Raw genomic sequence first — 26,282 nt, 5'->3', positions numbered from 1 at the left:
ATCCACATCATGCATGACCACAAGAACGGGAAGTTATACTCCATGTATGTATAATATGTCAAAATACATTCTCCTGTCATGTATAACTAAAAAGAACAAATTTTTAAAATGTGGGGAAAAAAAAGAATCCAGCTTAGAATGTAATGTGGATTCGATTTAAAAATTATTTCTGGGGGTTGTTACACTTGAATGCTTTTTGTTGGGAGTTGCTCTGGCTCCAAAAACTAACTTCCCTATCCCCTGAGAAGAGCTGTCCAATGGTGAGCCCTGCTGGCTCACATGATCCTTATCCACCAATCAGACTAGCCCTGCTGGCTCACATGATTCTTATCCACCAATCAGACTAGCCCTGCTGGCTCAAATGATCCTTACCTACCAATCAAAAAGTACCCCATGCCAACTGTCAAACCCTTCAACCATTAAACTGTCATAACTGTCAAACCACCCCCAGCTCTAGAAATATGCAGAGCTGTTCCTCAATAAACGGGTATTTTCTCCCACGATGAGCCTTGTTCGTTCTTTCACTTTTAAAATCATTTTTCTTTCTTTACTCATTTATTTTTGTGGTGTTGGGGATGGAACCCAGGGCCTCATGCACGCCTCTACAACCAATACTACAAATATTCTACAACCAAGCTACAACCCCAGCCCTTGAAATATTTTTAAAAAGAGAGGAATTTATCACTAGTATAGGATTTCAAATAAAGGCATAGGAGTATTTGCTAAGGTAGTCTTGAGTCATTTTATTTGACTGAAGACAAAATATAAAATGACACATAAAAACACAAAACATCCTATTTCTAGGTCCTGTTGTAGATGTGTAAAGGAAAGCACATGGGAAACAATGGACTGTATGATGCATAAGAGAAGAAAGGGAGGGAGAAAAAGGCAGAAAAAATGGAGGAGGAAAGGAAAGGAGAGGGGAGAAAAGAAGCAAAGGGGCAAAAAGAAAGGGGAAAGGGGGAGATAGGAAAGAGACTGTAGGGGAGCTAGGAGGACTCTGATGGGGGTCAGATGGCAATTAGTGTGTCTAAAATTTTCAAGAGACAAATGAAGGCTTTGATATCATAGAAGCTACAAGTAGAAGCAAGATGACATAGTTAAGGCATGTGTGATATTTGTGCCTTTCAAAAAGCAATAAAGAATATGAAAGTTAAATAATAACTGAAAACATTCCAATGTTGACAAGAAAGTACTAAGAAAAGTGCCACAGCAGTAGAGGAGCTAATAATACTTAAAGTTTCTAAACAACATGTCTATAATAAGAGTTTTAATCTATTGTTATTTAGTTCTAATGTAAATCCTGAGATTGTTATTGCTAATATCATTTTAAGTTTGAGGTCAGAAAGGATAAATAACAGGTTGAAGATCTCACATCTGGTGTTGGGGCCAAGGGCTGAATGTTGGCCTACTCCCTTAATTCACTCACTCACTCACTTATTCATTCATTCTCTCAAAGAGATATTTAGTTGGTACTACTGAGCTCCTATATTTTAATTACTGGGAGTAGCCAGTGAAGAAAAGAGACATTGTCATGTGAATGTGTGTGTTACTGGGGGTTGAACCCAGGGTCTCACACATTCTAGGCAAATGCTTTATCATTGAGCTACAACCCCAGCCCTAGACATGGTGTTTGATCTTAGGAATTTATTACCTAGTGAGAAAGATAAGTCAATAAACAACTAGGTAAGTATAAAAATTTTTTTTAAAATTTTATATCTTTATTTTATTTATTTTTGTATGTGGTGCTGAGGATTGAACCCAGTGTCTCATGTGTGCTAGGCACGTGCTCTACCATTGAGCCATAATCCCAGCCTGTACGTATAAAATTTGATAAATACTATGAACAAAATGGTCAGGGAGTAGTAAAAGAGAATTAAGTGGGGCACTACTAAATTAAACAACATGGTTAGCAAAGTCCAACTGAAATCCAAAGGATGGGAAAGGGCTGGCAGCAGATGAAGAGCAAAAGCATTCGTGGAAGAGGGAGAAAAGCATATGCAAAGACTCTGGGACAGGTCAACATAGCTGGGGTGCTATGGGTGAGGTGTATGGCGGCAAAAGGAGGTCCACAAGGCAGATCATGCCTTATAGGGTCACAGCATAGAGGCTGCTGCAGGGTGGGAGCTTGTGTCTTATTTTAAGTGCAATGGAAAGCACAGAATGGTTTTCAACAGACCATCTTTGGTCCTAAAAGACCACCCTGTTTTCTGTATAAATAATAGGCAGTAAGTAAGAATAATAGTATAGAGACCAGTAAATAGGCTTTTGCAGGATTCCAAGAGAGATGATGGTCATGTGGACATGGTGATAGCAATGGAGATGAAGGAAATGAACCTCAGAAGTGATCTGAGCTATATTTTGGTGGTAGAAACCAGAGGCCTTGCTGATAGACAGATGTAAGAGGTAACAGAGAGGGAAGCATGGAGGATGCTCTAAATCCTGTGCACAACTCTAAGTCTTGTACATAATTTGATTTTCATACCACATTTCTTAGATTAGAAAGCTATCTATATTTATACTAGTTTTTGAAATTACACCATATATTTTTATAATTAGTTCATGTGCTAAAATTTCCATTTGCACATTGCCAAGTTCACCTTCTGAATGTAACATCTACTCTTATGTTCACTATCTAGAAAGAGACATACCTTAAGGGTGATGTGGTGAAAAGAGAAGGGGTTTTCAGACCAAGCCATCTCAGGGTGAATCATAGCTTTGCCACTTTGCTGGGTATATATAAAGAAGTGATCATTCTGAGCCTCAGACTTTACATTTATAAGTAAGAACTCTCTCATAGTTTAGTTGTAAGAATTCAATAACTTATAAGTCCTGGCATGAAGTAGGAAGCCAATAAATGATAAACTCTTTCTTCTTATTCCCATCCCTTCCCTTTCTCCTTCAATATAGTATGAGAATGCCACAAGTTCTCAAAGTCCCTCTTTAAAAGAGTAAAGAGTACTCTGTACATATGAAGTATATGACTGAGTGCTATATTTAACATAACTGGGACACCCTGTAGGTTGGAACAGCAGATCTTTTTATGGGTTCTAACAGGTACTCTCTGAAAAGTTCTAACTCTGCAACAATCACCCTCACCTCCTGACTAGAAACACTCCCATATCAAACAGAGGACACTCAGTTTATTTGGATTTTTACATAAACAACAACAAAAAGATTTTAGTATGTCCAAATACAGTATGGGGCTATACTAATTTTTTTTTACTATCTATCTGAAATTCAAATTTAATTGTGCATTTTGTATTTTTATGGGCTAATCTAGCAACCCTATGACAAGGCAAGTCTCTACTAAGAATAAATTGGTCCAAGACTTTTTCTTCACAGTCCCATGTGATGCTAACTCTTCTCTGTATAAGTTATGTTTCCTACTGTCATGGTGCTATCCACTCCTACTTTCTATGCACATTTCATTCATCTCTTCTCATTCTTACCAATACGTGTATGAGTGTCTGACGTCTATTGAGTGGTACTACATTAGGTATGGAATTTTACTTAGTGGTTATAAAGATACTGGTGCAACCATGTGTGTGTGTGTGTGTGTGTGTGTGTGTGTGTATGTGTGTGTGTGTGTGTGTGTGTGTTTGTGGGTGGATATTGGGGGGGGTCTGTGCACCTGCTGTGTTAACCTTTTCACATGAAGACTATGCTAACAATACATCATTTTGAGAATATACTTTGAAAGTTTTCTACCAGTAGTGAATAAATTTGCATACACATCATTAAAAGTTATTTAGATACCACGCTAGTAGAAACAGTTATTGAATAAACTGAAAGAGAAAAGTTTTGAGTTCATTCAATAATCACTGTCACAACTTAAGAGCTGGAAATCCTTCATTTAACTTATATATCACATGAAGAAAAAAAAAAGAAAGTTTAGGCCACAGTTTTATCTAAGTATTCCTTCTTTGTATATATTTAAATGCTTCAATTTCTTGTTTCAGTACTAAGGAAAAAAATTAAAGGAAATATAAATCTACCTAATAATATGAGATACCCAGAGCAGTATTGGTATTTACTCTTGTTCCACAAAAAAGATAAGGAACGTGCTTGCTCCAGAATGAAAATCAACATGTGGAAGAAGTTTTGTATCAAAAAATTGTCAGGTGAACTAAACAAAGTATTTAATGGTATAGTTTATGTTCATCCTGGTATAAGCTAATTTTCTCACTGTGGGCAGGAAACAAACAAAAATCATAGATTGCTATCAGTCTGGGGACCATGTTTTGTTTCAGTAGCACTGATATAGAAGACTCCAGCATTTTATACATTGTACCTTCAATATCAAGACAAAAATGGAGGCCCTCATCTTTCAGGTCATTTTGCTCACCAAAGGTCCCCTTATTTCATTGAAATAAAGGCATAAATATTTTCTCCATCCCTAACAATCTCAATATCTAGCAAAGCAATAGTTGCCCCAATTTTAGAAAGAAGAGGATGGGTGCTTACTCTTCTTGACGTAAGTCATTGACGCTGCGGTCCAGTGAGATCATGTCACTTGCCACCATGTTAAATCCAAACTCTTTAATGCTGGCTTGAACTGCATGTTTGAATTCTGGTCCCAAAACCAATGGCTTGGCTTGTTCTCCAGGGCCACCAACCACTCCATGAGGCTCAGGTTCTTTGGGTTCAAAGTTACCAAGGATCCCAGGGCGTAGCACAGGATCACGATAGGTGAATGTCTGAGGCTTAAATGTGAGATACTGCCTCTGTATTATGTCTTTTTGGGAATCTCCTCCAGCATGGTGCTCCTGTTCATTTTTGGCCTTGTTTTTTCTTCTAATAGACTCTAAGTCCACTTCTACTCCTTCAACATGAGGCCATGGTACCACAGGTTTGAATCTGTCATCCCCAGGAGCTAATCCATTGCCTCCTCGGTTGGGCATGGGGTTATTGACATCTCTGTCTTCCTATACAAAAGGAGGGGGATATATAATGAGTACATGAAGGCAAAGTAGAGTTTATGATACAAATTTTCATGTTTAAAGAAAGGCTGAGGCGGCAATAAAAACAGTTTAAAATGTGAAATGTAAGCAGGCCATTTTGTTAGGTCTTCACATTATAAGATCTTTCTCAGGGTAGAATGAAACTACCAAGAAATAGACTATTTCCTCACCATACTATTCCAATATAAATGAATGGACACTTAAAAAAATCATCTCTATAAACTTAACTAACAAAGATCTCTTACTAATGTCAATATTGTTAAGGGTTAATACTGTTAAGGATTAGAGCAATGAGTTTCTAGGATCTTTGATTAAAACAGATACTTAATAGGTCATGTTGTATAGTAATAATTTTCACAGGCATCTGGTATATGGTAAATATAATCTTTAGTAAGTAATACAACCATATGATGGCAAAGGTATTAGAGGGATCTCATCCATCAGCTGGCTTCATACCCCAAATGGCAGAGGAACGAGGTGAAGAAATGTACTCAACAGGCCAGTTCAGTGTTTTCTATTCAGTGAGAGTTTAGCTGAATTCAGAACTATGAGAAAAACTCTAATAACTGTAACCAAGTCTTTTAAACCACCCCAAATCCCTAGTTTGCCCCATTCCAGGAGTGGCAGAGGTAAAAACAGGTTCTTCTTATAAGGATATTCATCAGGGGGCACCGCTCTTTTCTGTTTGGACCCTCTTCATCTATGTAGTTCTTTCAGTCAGAAATCCTGAGAGATTTTGTTAACTTATTAAGCCAGAACCATTCTTCTCCCCAAACAGTATTTCCCAGCATTCACATCACCTCAGTGGATTTAAAATACATACTAATGCCTGTGTTCTCCCTTCAGACACTGTGATTTAATTTGTCTGGGCATCCACTTAAATTACCTAATGGTTTACAGGAAGAAAACTATACATTAGAAGAATATGGACTATGATGATACATGAAACCAACCTATCCAGTTGTGAAATACATGCTATATCTAGGCTGGCCTGTGCTTATTTAAATATTTCCCAAATTCACCCACTTGAATAATAGAAGTTTTAATGGATTCAAACTTCGGCTTATCTTCTTCTAAAAGTTGTTTTGATTTTTCTTTAACTTAATGGTTCGTTGTCCAATATTAAACTATTGGTTTTCTTTAGGATTCTGTGAGAAGTCCATTTGCCATGCCATTCTCATTCCAGGTTACCTCATTCTCTTCTAAGCTTAGTGACCAGATTTATTCTGATGATTCCTACATCCACCTTTGCAGCCCACATAATAGTCCTGATCTCTAGACCTTATAGTCTACTGCTTCCTTAACATTTCTATTTATATGTCTCTGGGACCTAAATCTGAAACCCCCAAATCTGAACTTGACATTGACCTCACACCATATACCTGTTTCATTTACTGTCTTTCCCACATTTATATAATACGTCCATCATTACCAAAGAAGGCAGGGATTGACTAACTTTTTATGCAAAGGGTCAAGTAGTGAACATTTTGGCTTTGCAGACCAAAATTGTTTTTGGTCTCTGTTGCAATTATTCAAGTCTGTCATTGTAGTGTGCAAGCAGCCAGAGACAATATAAACTTCAATAGGACTTCATATATAGGATGGAAATGTAGCTCAGTGGTAGAGTACTTGCTTAGCATGTTGAAGGCCATGGGTTCAATTCCCAGTTCTAGAGGAAGGAAAAAACTTCATATACAAAGATAGATGGTGGGCTGGATTTGGCTTCCCAATCCCTGTACTAGATGATAAACTCTAGGGAAAGGTCTATGGTACACACCACTGCATTCCCAATGTTTATCTTGGCATATAAGGCTTCAGTGAAAATTTACTTAATAAATCAATGAATGAATTATAAAATTTCTGCTTTGATGGTAAGAGAGATTCTGAGAAGAAAGGGTAAAGATAAAGAATAGAGAATTTGAAATTAAAGAAAAGGGGTTGGGTCAGATAGACCCTTACGGCCAATACCTTTGAATTCATCAAGGATGTAACTCTATATTCTCTATACAGTATTATATCACTAAAAAGTGATATATAACAGCACCAGAAAAATTTAATCTGCTCACTTCTTAAAGCCCATAATCATTAAATCTGAAGGCAGAACCAAATTCTAGAAATGTCTGACTAACCCAAGTCAATTAAGAATAATCATATCAAATCTTATATGTTATATGGTTCAAAGAATGGCTATAAAGCAGTGTAATTCTTAGTTCCCCTGAGAAGGAAAACTACACACTTCCTTTTCCTGAGAGTAAATGAGAATCAGTAAATGCCTTTGTGACTCACTGGCACCATGAAACTTTCATAAGCAACAACTAATTTGCTGTATAGTCAAAATCAATGGATCACTGTTGAGTAGAAATGGAAGAAAATCATTAGATAATTTTCTGAGATTGTTAAGTTCAAAGAGATGGAAATGAACTGAAAAATAAACTCACTTATCACAGGTGGTAATATGAAATACCAGATAAAAGGCCAAACTAATCACTGTCCACCTTACAACTTAAAAAGTATCCCTACCTTGTATTCCCAAATCCTACTTATGTTTGCCATTTTTTCCATGATAGTCCTGCCTTGCAAGAAATTTTATGAATCCAGAGGATTTAGAAAAATGGTTTTTGGAGCAAATGACAGTAATGTAGGCCTGTTTGCATTTCAAATCATAGATGGATCTTAGAAAATTTTACTCATAATGATGAGTTTATATAGTCACATGATTTCTTGAGAAAATACAATTTAGCAAAAGTGGCCACTTTTGAACAATATGCATACTATTTGGTTATGCTTCTTCATAAGCCATAGAATTTAAAAGTAAAAGAAGACAAATTTCATTTTGTAATTTGAAGCCCACTTGATCAAAACCACCTTTAGTTAAGAAAAATCACATTAGCATCCTTTCTCTGGTTGCACTTACTCAACTAGGAGCAGAAGACCCAAGGGACAAAGAGAGCAGGAAGGGAGATTATAAAAATAAAGCAGTTGTTACAAGTTCAGAGGAAACAGGGTGTGATTATAGGCAGGACTCCTCACACTCTTGCCAACATGTGGCAGGACGTAGTAGAAAATATGGGGTGCTCAGGCCTCAGTACCCTAGTTTCTCTCTGTTTAACTATGGCTGGATTCTAAGCTATCCCATCTAATAGCCTGTGCTAAGCAAAAACCCAAATCTTGATCCTTTCAGAGCAGGGAGAGCTTCCTGCACTGGGAGTTGTAGCTCTGCTGGGGGGTGGGGTGGGGGAGGGGTCAAATGATCTGTGCTTAATCAGGGTTTAAGATGGATAAAGCCAAGATTAAACAGAGACCTTACCAGTCCTTGAATATATAGGATGTCATCCATTACAGGTAAGGACTCAATTTCCAAATATATTTTAAGACTCTTAAACTAGGAAGAGATTTAAGGCCACTTCCCAGTGTCAGTAACTCCGTTAGCAACTAGAGCAGAACTGAAAAAATGGAGAAAGTATGCTATCAGGTTAAGTAAATTTATGTAAATATAAAAATTCCACACAAGCTCTGGGTGTGGCTTAGTAAAATACCATGACATTTTGATAAGAAGAATTATCCACTGAGAGAAATATACTTTTTTTTTTTTTAAAGAGCCTAGCTAAGGTAAAAACTAATAAGAGTTAGTAGAATGAAGAAGAGCAGTTATCACTGTGACTACTCCACCCAAAGAAATCCAGGTCAGCAACTCTTACGCTATAAATTAGACTTAGCAGGGGGGCCACACTGAGTACTACAGTAAACCACATGAACCCAAACTTAACCCTAGGGACTAAAACATTAAGACTCCTGACTACAGAGAGCTGCCTATTATATAATAGCAATAGTTACTCTTTTTATTTTTCTCTGAAGACTTCTGATCCACTACAGAAACCAGTTATAAGTGGGTAAGTTAGTGTTGCTTAAAATATATACTGGACTTTAGCAGATAATTCCTAAAAGGGAATTTTGAGCCAATTAAATGTTACTCCTCTTTAATCACTGTCAAGAGCCATCAGTGGGCCGTGTGTGGACTACATTGGCATCACAGTCTAGTAAATAGGAGAATCTGGTGTCTGGGAACTTCCAGTGGAAATTTCCTCTGGCTAATACTGCCCAGACACATGTGACCTTATTCAAGCTCTGTCCCAGGCCCCACACAGCCCCAGAGATAGGGTGATTTACTATAGCCACATAGCCTCTCAGAGATGGATGTGACCTGCCAAGATGCCAATCAACCTGCTGACTGCAAGATATCATGAAGCAAGACTCCACCCCTGGAATCTATTTCCTGCCTTCAATATACCCCCTTAAATAAACCATGGGAGCTGTTTTTTAATTGTCTAGCTCCAGAGCCTGTGTGGGCTGGGCCTATCAGGGGCTCTACTGTAAAACTATTTTTCTGACTCTGTGTCTTTTATTCTTTACTAATTATTTCTGACTTATTTTTTTCCTGTGGCTTATACCCTCCTGGGCAGGAAAAAAGGACCCCCTGAGAGGCCTGGAGACCTCCCCATAAACCATATAAGCATAATCAAAACATAAAATGCAATATATAATGCAGATCTATCCTATATGATAGTGAATAATACAGAAATTAATGTCTTCCTAAAGTTGGTTAGATCACATTCTTAAACACATAGTCATTTGAGTAAAAGGAAGATTCCCATTATGTAATAGTCTTGTGCTAAATTTCATTATTATATAAGCAAGTAACCAATTTTTGGATTTCCATGCATACCATTTGGTATTCTTAAAAGGTATTCTCCATTGATACACCAATTTCTTGAAGATTTCTGTGTAACCTAGAGTAATTCTGATCAACTACAAAATACCTAGATATGACAAGCTTTAGATCTTTGGATCTTTCCCCACAGTTTTACCACAATTTCTTACTCATTGTAGGATAACATAGTTTTGTGACCTGACTGTTTAATGGGAAACAACCTTGAAAATACTATATATGGGTGCCCTTCAACAGATGAATGGATAAAGCAAATGTGGTATACATACACAATGGAATATTACTCAGCCATAAAGAAGAATGAAATTATAGCATTTGTCTGTAGATGGATGGAACTGGGAACTTCATGTTAATAATAAGCCAAAAAAAAAAAAAAAGCCCAATCTTCTCTCTGATATGTGGATACTGAGTCACAATAGGCAATGAGCAGGGTGGGGATAGGATGAAGGTTCACTGTATTGGACAGAGGGGAGTCAGGGGAGTGGAGGGGAAATGGGAAGGGGAAACACAGTAGAATGATTCGGACATAACTTTCCTATGTTCAAGTACGAATACACAACATGTTTAACTCCATATCATGTACAACCACAAGAATGGGAAGTTGTGTCAAAATACATTCTACTGTCATGTATACCTAAAAAGAGCAAATAAAAAAATTTTAAGTACTATATAATAAGTAGAAAAATATCAACCAATTTTGGCAATCAACTATTTGAGTTACTGCTGGGCATTGTGATGCACAACTATAATCCCCACAGCTCAAGAGGCTGAGACAGTAGGATTGCAAGTTCAAAGCTAGCCCCAGCAACTTAGCAAGGCCTACGCAACTTAGGGAGACTCTGCTTCAAATTAAAAAAATAAAAGGGTTGGGTATGTGGCTCAGTAGTTAAGTGACCATGGGTTCAATCTCTAGTACCCAAAACAAACAAACAAAAAAAAAACTACTTGAGTTACCAATGATAAACTCATGAAGGTACCAAAAGTTATCGACATTTTCTAATCCGTGGTCCAAACATCCTTCCCAGCCTCTCTATCTGGAGACTGAATTCACTTTTTAAGCATGAGACAGATATGCATAGTCATCCCAGGTATTTCTAATCCAACCAAGGCTTCTTCCTCCAGGTAAATGAGGAGGTTGGGATGCTTGGAGTAGAAGCCTTTGATCTCTTCTAAGCATTTAAAATCATCCATCTAAGAAACCACATAGGGGTTAAACAAGTTTCTTTCCTCCATTTAATATAGCATATACAAAATATTGACTCACCAGTTGCATATGTTTTGCCTTTGGATAATAATTATGCCCTAAGGTATCTCCAGTTTTAAATCAGCCAACGTCCAATTATCGTGGCCATCTGTATTTAAAGGAGATCTCTTAGTAAGTTTTTTAACATTTCATCTCCCTCATATATACTGGTAGTGGTAGTATACAAATTTTTTATGTGGAAGCAACTCTTCATTTAGGCTTTAGGCAACTCTTCATTAAGGAAAATCACTCTTTAACAAGTAAGAAATATTACTATTTTTTTTAACAGAACCCAATCCTAACAGATTGGTATGAATTTCTTTATAGGATATACATTATTTAAAGTGTTTCAGAGATAGGAGGTCATACTAACAAAAAACCTTTGGAAATATAAAACTATTCCAATTTCTGAGTTTTATCTTTGGAAACTCTAAATTATTCCAGTGATAGTTTAAAAGTAATTTTGGAAGTAATATTAGTAAGTACAGATAAAAAACTATTAAATTTGTTTAGAAGTTTATAGTATAATTCTGAGCAAACTTTAGTTCATCAACACTAAATAAAATACATGATTAAATTATTAAAATTATGCTAAAAATTACTTTTTAAAAACCATCTTGTATAGTATACATTTTAAAGGTAAGAGTAAACTGCAGATTCCTTATTAGTAAAAACTTTCAATTTTCAACCTAGAGGTTAGATTTCACACAAAATTCTTCTTCGTATTATTCTTATAATCTCTAATGTCCTATTCTGTAAATGTGAAATTCCCATTAAGTATACAGCAGTCCAAACCAGCACCTTAAACTCAGAATTCAGCTTCCAGAAACTTCTACCCTTCTCCCACAGTCCTGTGATTGTTTCTACCATTCTCTTCCTGTATTGCCTTAGCTGTTTCTCCCCAATCAGACTGAGAACTCTTGGAGCATAACGCATATTACTTATCTGTGTGCCCCAAGCACCTAGTACACAGTAGACACTCAATGCATGTTTGTTTAGAGACTGAGTACACAAAGAATATCTAGCTGTGGATCATCTCTTATTACCCTGCTGGAATATAAACTGACTTTGAATCTTTATATTATCATATGCTTGACTTGATTTAAGCTAGCATTTCAGAAATCCAAATGAGATAACTGAAAACATTACTTCCCTACACATCTAAAATTTGAATAATCCTTTTTTGTTAAAAAAAATTTCTTCTCTTCTTCAGATTTGGATAAATAATGTTTGCAAGTGAAATTTGGTGCTTCAGAGAAAATGAGTACTTTATTTAAACATGAGAAAGTAAATCTGCTGATGTTAGTCGTAGTTCTCTAGGCCAATTTATCTTGTAAATGGCTTTCTGCTAAATTTGGTGCTTGTTGTAAACAGTAATAGGATAGAGATTCTAAATCAGATCAGAAAAAAATTAGGTTATACTTCAAAGTAAATTAAATGAAGAAATATGCAAAGGGCCAAAATATAGGTTAATTTGTACAATAGGAAAATAAGAAATTGATTATCCTTTTATTTAAAAAAAACAAAACTTTTATTCATGAGACTATTTAATTGGCCCAGTTCAAAATATTATCATAGACAATCAAGAACTCTATGAAACACATTAAATTTAAAAATATTTATGAAATTGAAATAATTTTTATCTTTCAGAGACCTTATAAAAATTTATGCTTTAGCTAATGAACTGAATCATGAATATACTTGCAGGTTTTAAATTATTTCTTATTGTGCATATATAATATTAACTCTTTAGTTGGTTTAAACTTAATTTTAAGAATCACAAGAATCACATGAGTATTAAATGACAAATAAATCATCGTTTAGTATATTTCAGAAGCTGATGTAATAGTTACATTTGTCCAGGACTATGCTGTCATTTCAGTGCTAAGAGCACAAATTATCAAGACAGGGCTATAAATACAAAGAATATCAGTGCTATTTAAAAGCCCCATCTCCCACAGGTTAGTAAAAGGCAGATAATACTTCTTGCAATCATAAAAGGCTATAATGGTTAGATTTTCACTCCTCCATGTTTGGGAGCTAAGTAATTCCTGAATTAAAAAAAGAACTCCTAAGTAGACTTTTTTCATTTTATAGATAACATAACATATAATAAGTTACATAAAATGTTTTCAGAAAACTGTCAATACTTTACAATATATCTTACCAAAATATTCCTATAAAATGACCTGTCTAAAGACAAGAACGGTATTAGGAGAATAAAAAAATGAAAGCAGAGTATTGAGAAAAGGATTGTAAAATAAAAATCTGTGAAGATTTTTAAACACATGAATAATTTATGCATGAATATATATTATGTATGCACATGGAGACAGGAAATATACATTTAAAAACCAAATGGCTTGGAAGGATAAGAAATTAACCCAGCCAAATAGACCCTTCAAAAGAACAATAACAGCATTTCATCAGGTGGAGAAAGGAGGAACTACTTAAAAGTTGAGCTGATTGAAATGAGGTCACATCTGCTCCTCTCCTGCCCACTCACATGTTTTGGAACTTTGTTTTAGCTTGTGCCAATCAACTCTATTTTCTTACCTAGACCAGCTATGAATTTCTTTTCTACATCATCTTTAAAACATTTTAAAAGAGTCTTCCCAACATCAATCCCTGAAGACCACACTCAACACTTTTTCTTTTTTTAATCCAGAGGAGTGCTTATTTAGTCCTGTCCTTTGATTCTTCTTTCCGAGGTAATAATGAATTTTATAATTTAGTGTCGGCCAAAGTCAAGCAGACAGTTTAATTCTTAATCCTCCTTCACATCTGGCAAATCCAGTGAAACCACATAATGATTTTGAATCTTCCTGAAAACCATATAGGAAATTATGTCACCAACAGAATCATCAATAATTCTTTCGACATTAAAGGAAACATTTACTGAGTGAGAGTAGAATAAAGTAAAATGTGGCATTTGTGTTAGAAGAAAATGTTTAATACCCTCTTGAAAGTCAAAAGAGCAATGTCCTATTATCCCTCTAGGGGAGAAATTCAAGAATGCATACAGCACTCCCACATGAAGTGTTCCTATTTTATGTAGCTGGAAATGCATAAAACAGCTTTTTCTCTAGTGCTTCCTTGCTTTGCCCTGAAGCCTGGCTTTCATAACAGCTCATAAAAAAAAGTATTGCAATGTGGGACTCTACAATACTTACATTTTGATTGGTATAAGATAATCTTCTATCGCAAACCTGGAAAAAAAAAATCACCCCATGACAGAAAATACCTCTAAGTTTTCAAGGCAGATATACCATTTTGAAGCACAGACCAACATTTTGCTATCATGTCATGACTAGAAATCCACTGTAGGAGGGTTTGACAAACTGACATAATTATGTCAGCCAGAAAATTATCTGAAAGTAGATCAAAGTTATTCATGTAATAAACTTTTTGACATTTTTTTACTATTCAACTATCAACATGCCTGATCTCAAGGGAGAATGTTTATCCAGTGATACTCTAGTTTATCTGGAGTATATTAGGTATTCAAGTTACTATTTATAGGCACCATTAAGAGAAAAGAATTGTCCTTTTGGTACAGGCCTACTACATGCTAGGCACTCTACTCTAAGGGGGTCATGGCCTGGGGGAAGGGAAGCCTAGGAAACTGTCTGAAAACAGTAGGGGCTCCCTATCACAAAGCTGAGGGTGAGGACTGGTAGATAAGGAGGCAGGGACAGAAAGTGGGGCATGGAAGTCACTCTAGGCAGAGGCAAAGGTACAAAAACACAAGAACACAGACTGTTCTGGGAACTTCAAATGTTTTGGTATGGTAAGTGCAGGAGATACATGGGGAGAGAGCAGGAGATGAGACTTGAATTGGAAGATCCTCAGAAGACTCTTAGGAACTACCAAGTGGTTTAGAATCCATCCTCTTGGAAACTGGAGGGGTGCATGCAAGATCAGAGTTATATTTTGGAATTAGTATCATTTCCATTCATTTTCTCTACCAGATTATTAAGATGTTTCAGAAAGACAAGGAAAAAAATGGAAAGACAATGCAGGAGAGAATTTCAAGAAAGGAGTAGCTAATGGGGCTAAAAACTGAAGGCATGGTATTAAATTAGTAACTTAGAAAGCCTACAGATGTAGATAAGGCAAGTTGAGTTGTTTAGTTGCAGTTCTGCAGTATGATTCTCTTACAAGCTATGACACACAGCACTGATGGAGGCCCCACAAGCATGGATCTAAAGGCCTTAGGACTCCTTCTGTTTATCAGTATCCAGCTATAGGTGGAACTATCACACTGCTTTCTATCATCTAGAGTACAAAAGGCATTTCTGGGATCTTCTTGTTCTGCCCTAGTCACTAATTTGAAATGAAATGTCTGACCGATTAACAAATATATACTGAGTAGCCATTATATACCAGGTTACAGGGATGCAAAGATAAGGAAATACATCCCTGCTCCTGTAGAGTTTTCTGTCCAGTGGAGGACTCAGTTAATCAAATTACAAGTAAGGGCAAAATGTGGCTGGAGTACAAGAGTAACAGGCCTCAGTGGCAGGTGAGGCTGAAGACAGACAGCAGCCAGGCCAAGCAGGGTCTGGTGTCCACAGTAAGGAGCCTTGTCTTATTCTCAGAGCAGTGAAAAGCATGTAAATAGTTTAAGATTTAATGCATTATAGGAAGGACATAAGCATTTTGGAAAGAATCCTTTGGCTGAGGGAATAAGAGCACCAACTAGAAGGAAGCCACAGTGAATGAGAATAGATAAGGGAATGGATAGTACTAGCCAGGATGAGGATCTTGGCTGCGGAGAAAGAAAAGTGGACGGATTCGCAGGTTCATTAGGAAGTAAAAATGTAGAAGCCTCATGATGGACTGGATATCTAACTTGTAAAATGCAAGTTTCTACACAATTGGATACTGTTCACTGTAAGAAAAAATGCTGAAAAAGACAAGCACTGAAAATGATGAGGTCCTTTTTAGACATGCTGAGATTGAAGTGCTTCTGAAACATTCATGAGGAGAAAAACAGATTTTTAGCTTAGAAAAAGAGTCTGGCCTAGAGAATAAAAATTTGGTGGATATCTTTATGTAGATAGTAACTGACATAAGGACTGGCATAGGACAAATGATGGCAAGATTATAGTGAGAAAAGGAGAGTGCTTTGGACCTCACATGCAGGAATCTCTTAAGACATCTACCAAGGAAACAAAGAATCAGCATAATATATAGGAAGAAAACCAAAAACCAAGAAAAATCAAGTCAGTGTGCTCAGTAACATGAATTTGAGGGACGGTTTTAGGGAAAGCTGAAAGCTGTTTTGATGATATCCTTGGGTCAAAAGCCCAAGCAGGGTGAATGGAGATGAGAAGCTAGGAAGTGTGCAAGCAAGAGTAAACAGCATGTGGGAATAGTTCTCCATTAGGGGCAGGGTAGAGATGCAGAGGTAGATGGAGGAGGTGTGTGAGGAGTTTGGGTTTGTTTGTTTTGTTTTAATGGGGAAGACCTGAGTATTTCTAAAACGAAGGAAAGGGTGAAACATTAAAATGCACATAAGAGAGGGAGTAATCAAGAGTAAAAAAAACCCTGAGATTGCAGAAGGGATGGGAGCCAAAGCAGCAGTAGGCTTGGTCAGGAGGAGGTCAGCCCCTGTACTGCAATAGGAAAGATGAAACAAGTGCAGACACCAGCAGTTTTCTCCTCCCTGGGATTTAAATCCTCACCACTGCTGTCTGAATTACTCCACCAGCCTCTTATTTAATCTATTCTACATACTGTATTCCAGCAGTCCTCTTACTCAATAGTCAGTCATGCCCTGTCAGGAGATCATTTTTTTTAAAAAAATACACACACACACACACACACACACACACACACACCCCACACACATATACATATATATCACTGAGTCTGGCCTATAGGGCTTGGCTAAGGTTATAACCTTAGCTTATAGCACTGACCTGTTTCCTTCTCTCCTTTCCAATTCCATTTATACAGATTTAGCCCTTGCCATCTGCTCTAGTAATTTTCCCTTTTGTGAATTTCTACTCAAAACTTTTCTAATTCTTTAACTATCCTATATATTACCTTTTCTTCCAACCAGACTACAAGCTCTAATTGATAAGTCTTGCAGTCTTTTGCACAGGAAGTTTCTATTACATTTCTATTATGTATCTTCTCCTAAATTCTCTGACATTTCTCTTTTCTTTATTCTTCCCTCCATAAGCAAAATAATAACACCTATTCAATAGGAAACATGATGCTTCTGGTATCCATGTTTCTAAAAGAAAAATGTTTTTTTAGATGGATTGTTTTGGAGGGGACAGTAATGCAAAATTTGATTTTTAAAAAGTAAAATAATGAAATACTATTAAGTATGTTATATACTCCAATCCTCACAACTATCCAGGAAGATCAGTAACATAGGTCTTGTAATTTTATTTATACATTTGTAATTGAGAAAGCTAATGATTAGAAAGACTAAATTCCATTGCATTAACATAAAATTAGTAAGTAACTGATCTAGGATTTGAACCCCAGTCTATCTGGCTACTAATAACTGAGCATGTAGTTACAAAGCTAAATCATTTCAAAAAGACTATTTGGTGATGTCTTTTAGGAATTGAGAAATTTATAAAAGCTATTAATTTCAATGGCCTTCAAAATGTGCAATTAATATAGACTACTGTATCTTTACTGTTTTTTAATCATGTTACAAAGTCTTTCTTTTGCAACCACTTACACCAAAGAAATAGCCAATTCTGACATTTTGCACAATGAGATCTGCCTTGTCAAAGACTTTTTTGCTCCTCCAATGTGTTAGGTTATAATTTCCCTTGACAGTGTGTGAAATAAGGAAGAAAGCATTTTGAACAATTTTATACAAGGAATTAAATAAATCTTTCTCAAAAGCAAGGACTAAGATTTTTTTGTTCTATGTTAAGTGACTGTTCTGACATACCACTGTGAATTTTGAGTGGTTCAAATGACCATTAAAGAACACCACTGCCTTTTTTATGACCAAAAAGATTGCTGTGGCTATGGAATAAAACTAATTGTTCATGATCAAGCTATGGTTTTGATATTCTTCTCTAATCAAAAACTTTCCAAATACTTGGTTCTATAAAGACAGATGAAGTTTATTACATCATCACAAAGGAACTGCTATGCTTCTCAAGACACGTGAACTGTATCTGAGACTACAGTTCCATTTATTTTTCTTCCCATAGTGTAAAAGGTATCAATCAGAAAAAGGAGAGGAAATGCTCACAGAGTGCTAAACCACAGATGCAATCAACAGTCTGTTTTTTTAGGACACATGAAGAAGCTCACTAGGAAATCAAAACTGAAACTGAACCAATTAGGAGTAGGTACAGCAAGATACTGCTTTTACAGAGAATAATTCAGGATGTTTCCTAATGTAATCTCTGGTTTATCATGTACGCACACAAATTACACTTACACTAAAACATTAAAATTTAATGCAGTTAACTTCAAATTAAATTTTCCATTTCTATTTCCATTTCTTAATCTTGCTAACCACCACCTTTTATATATTAGAAATATTTCAATTTTATAATAAAAATGTTCATAATACTTATAATTCTTTTCAGAATACCTTATAAACAATTCAAATGGTCACTTCAAGAAACTTTTTAGCACTTTAAGAGAAGGAAACCCAGCAGTTGTTGAGCAATAGGAAGCAACTCTACCAATTAGCTGAGAGAAGCCAGTCAGTCACACTTGCCTGAATTCAGCCGACACATTCCAACTGCCACTGGTAACACATAAGTTGCCAAGTGAAATCTGATATACTTTTGCAACCAAGAGTAAAATTCTGGCAAATAATATGCATAATAATTGGGAGAGCTAATTTTAATAAAATACCTCAGTTTTATTTTGCCATAATCATATCTGATGACCCTGAGTCACCTGGTTTGTTTTCTATTCCAAAGAAATATAAATATATTGCATACCTGGTATAGGGAAGGTATGCAATATATTTAACCCGGTATGTATGAATGAAGGGGAAAGGAAACCTGCTGTTACTACAGCACACATTGAAGACAGCCTGTCAACTGTCAGTCAAAGTACTGCCAAAATTAGAACAGAACTTCCAAAGGCTTAACAGGAATGTGGAAGAGGAAAAAAAAAAAAAAAAAGTGATGAATCAATTTAATCAGTGAAAGTGTTTTATAGAATACTGATGTTCACCATGATAGCTATTACAAACAGAAAGGGGCAGAAGAACCCTTACAAGCACTATTTCAAGTGCATGACACCCACCTCTTTTAACCCCTACAATAACCCTTTGAATAAGGAACCACTATTCTTCCATTTTACAGATGAGAAATGTGAGGCCAGAGAGTAACTTACTGAAAATCAAAACTAGGGAGGTAGTTGAGGATTCAAATCCAGGGTCTCTGGCTTCATAGCCCATGTTCTCAACTGAATTACTCTGTCCCTGGACTAAGGCATCCAGGGTTTGTTTAGTTTTGTTTTGTTTTTGTTTTTGTTTTTTAGCTTTTCAAACTAAAATTTTGGGTGAACTTTAGATAAATAGATAGCTATCTTTAAGGTTTTTTATATGCCCAAACCTACGTATATTCCTTAGAATCACTGTTAATTTCAATCAGTTCATTTCAATAAAAATTCCCTTATTTTCAAACTAATTACAATGCTATTAACTAGGAGTAGTAATAAAATAATTCACAGAGGACTATTTTAATAGAAATAATCTTCTGGAAATCCAATTGCTACTTCAAAAGTAGAAATAGCTTACTATAATGCCCACTACCTAGGTGAATATCAAGATGTAGGAAAATGTTGTATACTGAGAATGATACATTCATCTCATATTATTTTCATTTAGTCACTTTGACACATAGAACCATTAAACTGAGTTGCTGTGCTTGCTTGTTGTGATTTCAGAGAAACAGAATGGTTTTCAAAAATCCACTGTTTACCACTGACAAATATGAAGCAAATAAAGTAAAGTTCTCAAACTGACACCAAGGAAGATTTGCCAGCATTTCAATTCCCTAGGGCATGTTAGTACTCCTGAAAGGTATCTTCAATTTTGGTCACATGTAAGTTGCACTAAGATCCCATTTTAACAAATTTCTTGTACATTTACTTCAGGCTATGTTTGCTGCTAGACTTGGAGAAAGTTAAAAGGTAGCAATAGCTTCAAGAAGAATAAAATTTCTTTATAAATATATATCGATGGCTTAACCTTTTTTAAGATGACAAAGATCTTGGAAGAGAGAGGGGGGGGGGAAGAAAATGTACAAATAGTAGAATGTTGGTAGAATTCTTTGTACAACCATCTGCCTCTATGTACCAAGATACTTAAAAACATTCTTTCTTCCCAACAACAAAATTTCAGACCGAGGAATATATTCTAGAGAGATAATTGTAATTACAGAAAAGACATTATGCGTAAATGCTCACTGCATTACATACCAGCAAATATACTAGAAATTAACAGGTTTTCTCAAAGAGAGAGTGGTCAAGAATATTATGCTACACTTAACACAACTGAGCAATATAAAACTATAAAGAGCTTAAGCAAAATAATTTTGTGGAAAATGCTTATGTTGATTTTTAAAGAGTGGGGCACATACATTGGCTATACATAATGCTTTATACCATGTGACTTCAAATATGCAAAATAAATAAAAACAATAAATTTTATGACAGAAATAACTACAAAAAACACTAACAGCGCATCTACAGTGGTGAGATTTTAAGTGACAATTGTGTTATACCTTTGTTTCCTTATTCACAGATTTAACATATGATTGTGTACCTTTTTAAAAATAATTATGCTTCCTATTATTTTTAAAGTTTATTCAGAAAAAAAATGACCTTTCAGAAGACAAATTATATAATAACTTGAAGTATTGTTTCCAGTAAGGAAGTTCTTTATCACAGTAAGCTATAAAATTTGGTCATTGCCAAAGAGATCATTTCATAACTTAAGGATCAAACAGAAAACACCACTATGGGCAACTGAGAGAAGGCTTAGAGAAAAGTATTCAAGACCATAAAAAGGATTCTGCTGAAAGTTCACATGATACCTAGGAATATTTTTTTACTTGAGAACACAATCAAACTTATGTAGCACTAATACAACAGCAAAAGCAGCAAAAACTTGCTTCAAGCAAAAATTTTTAAAAGGTTTATGTGAAGCCAATTATAAATCACTCAGACATCAATTATCAATTTAAAAAGCAAAGAGAATTATGTAATAAGATATGTTCTAAAATGAGACATTCATGACATAGAAGCCTAAGGCCTACACAGCATAGGGCTTTATGTAAAGACATATACACCTTTTTCAAAAAGAGGCATTAAATTCTGCACATTACACTTGTCTCTTACATCTACTCTCAGTTCAATCTTCCTCAAGATACTTCTTTAAAGAGACTTAAATTGGAAGTTTTTTAAAATTAAATTTAAAAATTAAGGAAGTTAAATTAAACATCTTTATCTTAATTTCTTTCCAAAGTGGTAGATAGATGATGAATTAGGGGGGAAAAATGAATTAAAAGGAGTGGTTGGATTTTAGCAATTTGTAGGCTATTTTTTCTTACACTGACTTTTATCTGCACATAAAAGCATTTGATATATGCATAATTTTAAAGCATTTCATTTCTAGTTTAATGAAATGAAAATACTGTAAAGCAAAGAAGTTATGTTTCTGGGTGCTGAATTTCAACATAAACAGAAATGATTTACTTTTTTAAAAAATAAAGAAGTTGAAATTATTTCAAGATCTTCCAATAAAAATAAAGACCTGACATACCCCTCAAGTAAACAGCACATTTATAACATACAGCCTGACTTGATTCAAATGTAAATTCAGGCTTTTTCCTGAGATGACATAATGCTACAAACAAGGAACAAGTTATACCAGGTAGTGGTGATATGCAGTGGTGCCATGCTTCAACCACCTCCACTGGTCCAAATGAGCAGGTGGTTCATTCTCTCTGCAATGAGATGGTGGCTCTTTCTACATAAAGGCAGAAGACAGCCTGCAGCATTTTTGCCTCAAAGTTTATACAGAGGATAACAGACTGTTGGGACAGATGGGAAGCAGGTAAAGAGACTAACTCAATCCAAAAAAAAAAAAAAAATCATAGGATGAGGGATGGATGCTGAGTGTGAAAGTGTGCTTCAACAAAGAAGGACTGGAAAATCAGGAGGTCATGAGCATGGACAAACACAAGGAGCTTTTCTTGCACTGACTTCTTTGAGAATCTTCTCAAGCAGATTATAAAAGAAAAGCAGAATAAAATTATGAAGACTGGAATAGAGATGCTAAACACCTGATGTTTTTAAAAACAGCAAAAAGTTATATGCATGTAAACCTTTTGGCCCAGCCAAAATAATATAAGGCAAGGACGTAAGTGTAAACTTCTTTAAATATACATTATTCAACAAGGTAAATAAGAAAAGGATAGCCAGTGGTGGTGATGGGGGGGGGGTGTCTTTATCAAGAACAATTTGGTTTGGAGAAATTATATCAAATTTATCAAGATGCGGTAGAATAGCATGATGACACCCCAGATGCCCTAGAAAGGACTTATTCCTCATCTCCTGCGAATACTGGCAGAAGTGTGTCTTTGTTGTCGGTCCTTGTTAGAGGTTCCCCCAACAACCTTCTTCCAGGAGTAGTCTATATACAATAGTAAATGCAAAGGTAAAATAATCCAGTCCTCCCACCTCATAATGGAGCGACTATGGGGGGACTACTTTTGCTCCAGAGCTTTCTGTGGGACTGGCTGAGGACTTTCTAGAGAACTACTTTAAAGCTCAACTTCTGGTAGTTTCCTTGCTCCGCCTCCCTTCCAAGCTGTTGATCCCCAGAAGACTCTTAATAGAATCATGCATCTACTCTTCTATCTCAGAGTCTGATTCCTGCAACCTGACCTGTGGCAGAAGATAATATTTGTATTTTCCTTGAAAAGTAAATCAGTAAGCAGACAGTAAGTGTATTTAAGTCAATTTCTTCTTTTTTAAAATTGGAATAATACATAAGCACATTGAGGTAACTGCAAGGACTATATGAAGTAATATATAAAACATTTTGAAAACCTAGCAACACTAAGTATGCAATAATGTTAAGCCATTATTAAATAAATCCTAAAATGATATTCTAAACAAGATTACTGTTTAAAATACTCTGAAGAACTATAAGGAAGATGGGGATGATGGGACTCTGAAAATATGCAACGTTAATTGTTCATGGCAATAGCTTCTAAGCTCCCTATACTATTTCCTTACAAATTCTTATTTTTCTTTTGGTTTCTCAGTCCATACTTTTCTCATTTCTATATACAGTTCGCCTTGTACCAGTTTTTTTTGACAATTACATTATAAGAAAATTATAAAAGTGTTAGAAGACAAGAGCAGGAGGAGAGCTGAGAGCTGTCACCCAAAGGATAACAGATCTCACATATTCCTGCAGTCCTGAGACTGACTAGTTCAGACCATGGATTTTTTTTTTTTTTTTTAAATACAAACTTATGGGCTGGGGTTGTGACTCAGCGGTAGAACACTTGCCTAGCACATGCAAGGTGCTGGGTTTGATTCCCAGCACCATATATAAGTAAATAAAATAAAGGTATTGTGTCCAGCTACAAGTAAAAAATAAATATTTTTTAAAAATACAAACTTACAAGTTGATATTCCTCTTGCCCCAAGATTCTGATTCAGTAGTTTAGGGAAAAGTGGCACAGTAATATATTTTTCAAAACTCCTCATATTAAGACACTATAAAGAAATCTTAACCTTCATTCAGAATTTTATTCTTAGTAGCAATAATGACAACACTGTAACTTTATGTATGAAGCAAATAAATACTAAATTAGTAAGAATCAATATTTTCAATAGGAGACATAAAATATAAAAATTATTAGAGTGAAATTAAAAATGTCAGGACTGAGGTTGTGGATCAGTGGTAGAGCACTTGCCTCACAAACATGTAAGGCATTGGGCTCAATCCTCAGCACCACATAAAAACAAAAGTACTGTGTCCATTTACAACTAAAAATATTTAAATTAGAAATGTCAATATGAATTCATGATTAAAAGAAACATGTTTCCTTGCTTTTGTATACTGAAATAGCCTAGAAGCGATGATTTTTCAAGTCAGAATAGCACTTATCTAAATACCACTTCTCACTAAATAGCACTAGGGCTCCTTGAAAAAATTTTAGGTCTGAGGTAGGAGACAATAGGGTGAATCACATCAGAAGAAAATAAAAGCACTGGGGAAATTTCTGATTTGGTAAGATCTACTCCAAACATGGTAGTTTAAGGGAAGCATTAAGCGTGTACCCTTGACCTTAATGAAATAACAGTAGTTCATCCACAGGTGTAGAAGGAACTCTCACCTTCTTAGAATGCCACCTAACCTATTAAATAGAACAAGAAAGTCCGATGGAACAACAGATCTAGCAAGGACCAAAGGATGTTAAAACCTTTAAGTAAAATGTTGGGGAACAGCATATTCATACAGTACGAAAGTATCACCTGTTCATATTTGTTATTTATGAAAATGAGATCTGGAAGTTACTACCATAAACAAGGGTGTGTTAGCTTCTAGTCACTGTGACTAAAATACCTGACCTGAACAACTTAAAAGAGGAAAAGTTCATTTTGACCCATGGTTTCATTTAGTCAATCATTTGTTGAGTTTATTGCTCTGGGCCCAAAATGAGGCAGGACAACTTGGCAGAAGAGTGATAGAGGAGTGTGGCTCACCTCATAGTGATGGGAAAACAAAGAGGGAAGGCGCTACAGGGAAGATGAAGCCATCCAGGGCATGCCCCCAGAGACCCACCTGCCTCCAGTTACCACCCAGTTAGTTCATTCAAACTAGGATGGACTGATTAGGCTATAGCTCTCACAATCCAATCATTTCATCTTTTTTTTTTTTTTGAGGGGGAAATTAAAACCAGGGGCACTTAATAACTGAGCCACATCCCCAGCCCTTTTTAGTTTTTATTTTGAGATATGGTTTCGCTAAGTTAAGTTAAACTAAGTTGCTGAGGTTGGCCTCTAACTTGCAATTCTCCTGCCTCAGCCTCCCTAGTCACTGGGATTTATAGGTATGCTCCACTACACCCAGCCAATCATTTCATCTTGAAACATTCCAAACATTGCTTTGGAGGAAAGGCAAGTGATATTTAAACCATAGCAAAGAGATAAAATAATAGAACAATTTAACATCATTTGTTTCTTGATACAATGCAATATATGTACACACATCAAAAATAAGTATTTTAAAATCCATATGCTTTACCTAAACTCAGATCAAGCCAAGATTTACATAAATAGGTCTATGTATATACATGGAGAAGAAGAGAAGCAAGTGTGTCAAAATATTAACTATTGAAACTATAAGGTATTTACATCAATGTTCATTGTACTTGTCTATCAACTTTTTATATATTTAATGAAAATTTTCCTTATAAAAAATCTTAAGAAAAATAACACTAAAAAGGTTTATAAAAATTAGATAGCTTATAAAATTGTGGACCAGGAGATTTCACTTATGAGAGAGAGTTGGGTCTATTCTAAAATTTCAGTAAAGGAATCCCTAAAGATAACACAATGGGGCCTGGGGTTGTGGCTCATCGGTAGAGCACTTGCCTAGCACGTGCAGAGTGCTGGGTTCAATCCTCAGCACCAGATAAAAATAAATAAAGGCACTGTATCCAACTACAACTAAAACAAAAAAAAATTTTAAAAGATAACAGTAAAACGTGCTATCTGTACTTTTAATTCAAAAACATTTTTATTACTGAACAATAATTATGAGAATGCCTTATGTAAAAGTAGTATGATAAACTTCTCTTAGGTCAAGATGAAATACAGATATAACTCAAGCTTGATTTAACTAATTTAAAAGAACTACCACTTATTCACCAAATTTATTTATGTGTTAGGACTAGGCAGGATGTAATATTTTTTAAAAAGGTAGTAAAGTCTATTGCATTATAAACCACAATGAATGGAATCTATACAGGATACAGAGATTGTATGTCTTGACTTTGATGATTGGAGTAAGTATGAATCCTTGTAATTCTCAAACTCACTAATCAGGCAGCTTGCTAAGGGCTTATCTTTCATTAAAACACTTGCTTATCCTTAGAAAGCTCCACCTAAATACAAGTGGTTCTTGGAATTGATCTGGAGAACTGATGAGGACAAGCTGGATTTTTTTAAAGGATGATTCTCACTGTGAAAAAGAAATCATACTACCATTGCCAATGAAGATACGGAGGCAGAAACTAGCAGAGTTTCACCAATAACAGAAAATTACCATGACCTTAGTGGCAATTTTATTTAAAAAACTGATAGATGTCAA

The 26,282-nt window shown here is 35.5% G+C and overlaps 1 protein-coding gene across 4 annotated transcripts in view; it reads right to left on the bottom strand.

The window, feature by feature from the left end:
• The window catches only part of Galnt7 (polypeptide N-acetylgalactosaminyltransferase 7), a 128,883-nt gene that overhangs the window by 62,476 nt on the left and 40,125 nt on the right, over nt 1-26,282 (bottom strand). For 3 of the 4 annotated variants that reach the window (XM_078030988.1, XM_078030987.1, XM_078030989.1), the window contains exon 2: nt 4,468-4,928. In XM_078030988.1, coding sequence (XP_077887114.1) covers nt 4,468-4,928 — 461 coding nt within the window. Of the gene's footprint in view, nt 1-4,467; nt 4,929-8,271; nt 9,603-26,282 lie in introns of those variants that run through there. The other variant, XM_040293831.2, reaches the window with a different exon arrangement.

Source organism: Ictidomys tridecemlineatus, chromosome 14, assembly GCF_052094955.1.
Source record: "Ictidomys tridecemlineatus isolate mIctTri1 chromosome 14, mIctTri1.hap1, whole genome shotgun sequence".
NCBI classification, from domain to species: Eukaryota; Metazoa; Chordata; class Mammalia; order Rodentia; family Sciuridae; genus Ictidomys; species Ictidomys tridecemlineatus.
The sequence above is the reverse complement of the archived record's forward strand: the minus strand, read 5'-3'. Positions and strand labels throughout refer to the sequence as shown.